At 54.6% G+C, this 5,720-nt stretch overlaps 1 protein-coding gene across 1 annotated transcript in view; it reads left to right on the top strand.

Moving 5' to 3' along the window:
• FMNL1 (formin-like 1) overlaps nt 1–817 on the top strand; it is a 9,584-nt gene extending 8,767 nt beyond the window's left edge. The window contains exons 14-16 of the mRNA XM_009329976.1: nt 33–131; nt 314–437; nt 726–817. Of these exons, the coding sequence (XP_009328251.1) occupies nt 33–131; nt 314–437; nt 726–817 (315 nt within the window). The remainder of the gene's footprint in view (nt 1–32; nt 132–313; nt 438–725) is intronic.
• Nucleotides 818–5,720: the final 4,903 nt, after the last annotated feature.

The following is a 5,720-nucleotide window of genomic DNA, read 5'->3' as shown; positions in this document are numbered from 1 at the left end:
GCTCAGCACACCCTCCCCCCGCCTCTCCCAAGAAAGCAGAGCAGGACATTGAGCTGTGGAAGAAACAAGAAGCCGCGGCCAAAGAGGCAGAATCCAGCCCCCCCGGCAGCGAGGACCAGCCCGAGGTGAAGGTGCCCCACATGTCCCTCTGTCCTGGTGGGGCAGCTCTGCTCCAGCCCTGAGCGGGTTGCATGGTGGGGAAGGGCAAAGCAGGTCCTGGTGGGGGAGATCTGGGCGGGGGTTGAAGATGGAAAGCATCTTTGGGGTGCGGTCGGAGGCCACGCCGTTCACCCCGTGCTGTCCCCAACCGCAGTTGCCCATCCAGAAAGCCAAGCGGCAGCAGATGGACATGATCGCCGAGCTGAAGAAGAAGCAGATGGTGAAGGAGCCGCTCATCTATGAAGGAAAAGACGGGGCCATCGAGGATATTATTTCAGGTGAGAGATTATTTCAGGTGAGCGGCCGGGCATCCCCCCTGCAGCAGACCCAGCGCTCGGTGCCAGCGGGGAGACCCTCGGTGATGGGGGGCTGCAGGGGGCTGTCACAGCCTGGAGCTGGAGGGTCACCAAGCCCCATCGTGGGGACCAAACCCACCTGTAGCACCTTCCCGTCCCACGCGGCAAAGCTGCCAAGCGCTCTCTGCCCTGTCTCATAGCTCTTCCTCCTCTTCTGCTTCTTCCTCCTCTCTCCTCCTCCTTGCTGTCTCTCTGGATTGCTCTGCTCAGCTCTGAAAACTGTTCCTTTCACGGCCCGGACGGGCAAGCGCTCGTCCCGGCTCTTCTGCGACATGAGCTTCAACGAGGAGAGTCCTCTGTAGGTAACGTGGGGGCAGCCAGGCTCGGGCACAGCGCAGGCAGGGGCTGCCAGACTTTGCCACCCTCCTGGGCTTCTCGGCCCATCGTCACCTCTGGCTGCGTGGCAGACTGGCTGGCCTCCGCCCCATGCTGAAAGCCAACCCCAGGGGCACCACGGCATCAACCCCAGCCCCACGGTACGGTGCTGGGCACCGAAAGAGCCGAGGGAGGGGGTCCCGCAGGCTGGTTGTTTGTAGCTGCTGCGCCTGTCTCTGCGTGCAGCGGGGCAGGCTTCTCCCGAGCATCCTCGTAACCCCGAAAGGGTGACTCCTGGGTGGTGGTGGGTGACTGGGTCCCAGCCTTTGCCGGGGTGGGCAGGTGGAGCTCAGCCAGCCTCTGCACTTTCTCCCGGTGCAGATCTGCGGAACAACCCTTACCGGCGTGCAGACAAGGGCCGCGGCAGTGCCAAGAAACGAGCTGCGGGGCAGAACCAGCAGGCGACGCCGGACATCTCGCTGTGACCGGTGCCGTCCCTGCAGCTGCCAGGACCGGGGCAGGACCATCCTCCCGACGCAGATGGGACTGCAGGACATCAACCTGCCAGCCCGGGACAACGCGGGGCGGAGGGACAGTGCCCGCTCCTAGCTGCTCCAGCCGCTTAGCGTGCCAGCTCCCACCCTGCATGCCCTTGGGTCCGGCGCAGGGATCCCCCGGCGCTTGCTTAGCGATGCCTCTGAGCTCCTCTCCTCCAGGCTGGCAGGGCTGGGGGACCCTCCTGGGTATGGGCAGGGAGGGGGGAGCACAGAAAGGGCCCCAACTTGTCCTGGAAGGAAGAGAGGGGCTGCTCCATCCCTACCCCATAGCTGCTCCATTGCACGCCTGTCTCAGGGTCAGCCCTGGGCACTGGTGTGCCCCCCTCTTCAGCTTGCTGGTGCCTTTGATTTCCCGCTGCAGGAGGGGAGGAGGGTTGTGAGCCAGGGACGCAGCCGTCCCTGCACATCTCCCCCGCCTCCCCCAGCCCTTTGAGACCCATGTTCTCCTCTGCTGCAGAGCCGAGCAGGCACGGGCTGTGCCTCCTCTCCAGCGAGGAGCCTGCTGCAAAGATCCCACCCTGGGCACTTCCCGTACCCCAGGAGCTGGCAGGGGTGCTATTTTACACGTCTTCCTTAAAATTTCTCTGTGCTATGGGAGCAGAGACTGGGACACCCGTACGCAGGGTCTCACCAGGATCCCAAGGCTGCGGTGAGCAGCACTGGGCTGTTCCTCGCTGCAGGGGAGGCTCCGTAGCTACGACAATCAGCAGCAGGGGCAAGGATTTACTGTCCTCAAGTCTCTGCTGGGTGGTACCTAGCTCTGCCCTCCTGCATCCCTGACATCTTGCCTCTGCTGTCGGGGCTGGAGCCTCTCAGAGGCAACAGTGACCATCAGCCCTCGGGGAGCACGAGGCTGCTCCCCATTAGCCGGCAGTTGCAGGATGCAACATGCAGCAGGCGCTAGGCAGCCTCCAGCCCCTGCAGCAAACACCACGATCCCAAAACGCTGCAGGGTCACGGCTGAAATCACACAGGAGAAAGAGGCCAGAGAGCTGCACAAGCCTCCAAATAAAGCACTGGACTTGATTCCTCCCCTGCCCTGCTGCTGATGAGTAAATCCAAACCATGCACTGTCGCAATTAACCTGTTAATGCATTTACTTCGTTAAACGGCCCCTGCTCACCCTGCTGCGAGGACGCGTGGCTGCCGTGTACATTATCGCTAGCCCCAGCTTTTAGACCAGGCTGAGTCCTCGCTGTAAGCCAGAGCAGCGACCGCTTCCCGCTGTAATTAAGATGCCAAGCGCCAACCGGCTCAGTATCAAAGTATCCCGGCTCAAAGGGGAGGGAAGGGAAATGAATGTGTAACTTATAAATGCCTTTAAGCCAGAAATGTAAAACATTAACTGCTAATTTGTATACATTATTTTTATATACTGAAGGCCTGTTTAATCTAAAGCAGAACTGGTAATAAAATGACTCTAAGGATAAAGCACTTGTCCGTGAGAAGGGGTGAAGCTTTGCAGGGCGGGCGATGCTGCAATGGAGGGAGGGAGGGCGGGATGGATGGAGGGATGCACCAGCTCCTGCTCGTTGCTCTGCTAACAATGCGTGACCTCCTGTGTAAGGAACTGCTGCCAGGAGCGGTGACCATGCTCCTTTGAACATTTTTAAGTGGGAGATGTATTTCTGACTTGCCCATGACTGCAGCTGGGGGTAGGGAAACTTCAAGGCTCCGCTCAGCCCTGCAGCTCCTTCCAGGACTGGCAGCCTCTAGGCAGACGTGATCTAATGGGTAAGAATGTGAGGAATAAGAGTGCCACAGGACAACAGAAGGGAAAAGCAGGACTTGTGGCTCTCCCAAGGGGCAGTCCCGCTTCCTACCACACACGTGTCCCTGAGGAGGCTACCAGACCCCAGGCACCTGCACAGACACGTACCCATCTCTGCTGGGCTACCTGGGCGAGGAGGCCACGGCTTCTGCCATCCACAGCGTGGAGGAGCAGACGGCTCAGGGAGAGGCTAAGTCCAGCACAAAGGTCCAGGGCAAAGGCCCAACACAAGCTATTTTACGCTGCTTCTCAGTTGGGCTGTCCTCAGAGACAAGAGGTGGTCTAGTGCTTCCCTAAGCTGATCTGTATCTTTACAGGGAAGTCCAGCGACAAAACACCCACCTTACTCTGGGGACAACTGATCTGACTTCTGTGTTCACAGTACAAACACAGGTATGTGATAGCAACGCCCCCCCAACTTCAATTTGGGGTTCATGTTTCAAGACACCTGACCTCACTCGCTCACTGGCAATGCCACCAGCACACCTCCAGTCCACTGCGCTGATTGAACAGAAACGCACCACCTAAGTGGAGACAAACGGCTCCTGCACCAACAGCCGGCAGAAGCACTTGCTGAAAGGTGTGGGCGAACCTCCGGAGCTCTGCCTGCCTAACCTGGTACCTCTGGATCCCAGACCTACTTCTCCACTATCGAGGGGAAGGCTCAGCAGCTCTCAGTACAGCGAATCCCCCTGCCTGCAATGGGACAGGAGGAGGAAAAAGGACCATCTACTTGGAAATAGAGAGAGATGCCAGTATATTTAGCAAATCCTGTGCTCAGATCCATCAGAGTTATTGCTGCCTCTTCATACCCAGAAATGACTTCTCCCTGCATCCCCCAAAAACTAGGGTAACACATCGCAGAGTTTAATCAGACCAGGCTCCCCTTCTTGAGAAATGTCTTATTCAGCATCATTGTCTTGTTCTCTGGGACAACATATCAAACCACTAGCAATGAGAATGAAGAATCTTTTTCTCCAGCTTTATTTTTTTCCCTGTGAAAATGCAGGTCAAAATATTAATTTCAAGAAATCACAGTTTTATAAAGTGTCATTCATTCAGTACAAGCTAGTCATTCCATCGTCTTCACCCACGCCAGTACTGCCCATCCCAAAGAGATTATCAGCTTCACACTGCTTTGCCAACAGTGATTTTTCCAGACTTTAGGAAGGAGCTACATGACCAGAGCCATCTGTGTTTATCACTCCTACTGCTATTTGTCCTCCCTACCCTGAACTGGGGCTCTGTCCTAAAGACTAGTTATGTTATTACACACAGTTTCAGCCAAATTTTAACATGGATAACGAAAAGCTTTCCTGACTTTCTCTTCTTTCAGTATTGCACAGCCAGCCTTCATCTGGAAGCTGGACTTTTTATGCCTGTTACAGCAATAATGACCAGCCAAATTAAGAAGAAACTGTCCTGGCAGCAGAGGAGAGTCAAGGAGATCCCAAGCTGGTAGGTAGCAAAAACATGAAAACCCTGGAGATACTCCTGAGAGCAGAACCACATTTCAGGACAGTAGGAAAGCACCAGTGGTTTGTGGTATTTGCCAAAGCGTCTTTCCCATCTGGCAGGGACTGCTGACACCTCAGCCTGCTTGTCTGGCCGGCTGTCACGTAACAGATTTGTTAGGTAGAAATCTGCAGCCTCACTTTCTCACTTGAGGTGGCAGCAAAATAGGACTGAAGGTTGTGGACAAAAGGAACGGGATGGAGATACTGGCTAATGCTGGTGTGAGAGTACAGGAGAACACGGACATCTCCATCTACCCAACAAAGACATTCTGGGTTCGCAAGGGTTTACTGCCTTTCACCCATTTGTGTAGGTGGCCTGAGATTAACGTTAATGCTATAGATGAAGTGTAAAGCTCAGAAGTCCTGTAAACAGAGGGCTGCTGCATCCTGCCCTGCTGCTCGGCAGAACTTGAGTCTAACACCAATGTACAAAACTGTACACCCATACATCGAAGCATTTTGCAGACAACAGTGCAAGCCACGAGATGCAGCCTTTGGGAAGGGAACAGACCATGCTTTCGTATTGACACATCACCAACAGCGATGTGTCATATTGACACATCACCAACTGACTCTTCTTAGAAACAACTAACAGGTTTTTCTCCTCCCCCCCTCAGAGGAAGCCTAGGAAGGGTGCCAGGAGTGGGGAGTTTGGTTGCTGCACCGAACATGTGCTTGGGAGCTCCTGGGAACCCTGGAGAGGCATTTTGATCCCTCCTGCTCCAGAGCCTACAATTCTTAGCAGTTTACGGCATCTGAAAAAAAGAAATCGAGCCAACCTACCCACTCCCCCCACTCCTTCCTGGAAGAGATGTGCGTAATGTGTTAATTGTTTACTAAAAAGACTCTTAATGTGGCATTTCATATATAATTAGGTATCTGTTTTGGACAATGTATTAAGTGCTTTAGAACAAAAAGTGCTATAAAAACTATATCCATAGCTGTGACAGGTTTCATTTTTCTTCAAGAGTTCCACTTTTTTATTGCATCACTACTTTAGTTTTCTGATTAGGGATGTCACTGCCTAGTGTATCAAAACCAGCCG

This window comes from Pygoscelis adeliae, unplaced genomic scaffold, assembly GCF_000699105.1.
Source record: "Pygoscelis adeliae isolate BGI_AS28 unplaced genomic scaffold, ASM69910v1 Scaffold718, whole genome shotgun sequence".
Classification (NCBI taxonomy): domain Eukaryota; kingdom Metazoa; phylum Chordata; class Aves; order Sphenisciformes; family Spheniscidae; genus Pygoscelis; species Pygoscelis adeliae.
The sequence above is the reverse complement of the archived record's forward strand: the minus strand, read 5'-3'. Positions and strand labels throughout refer to the sequence as shown.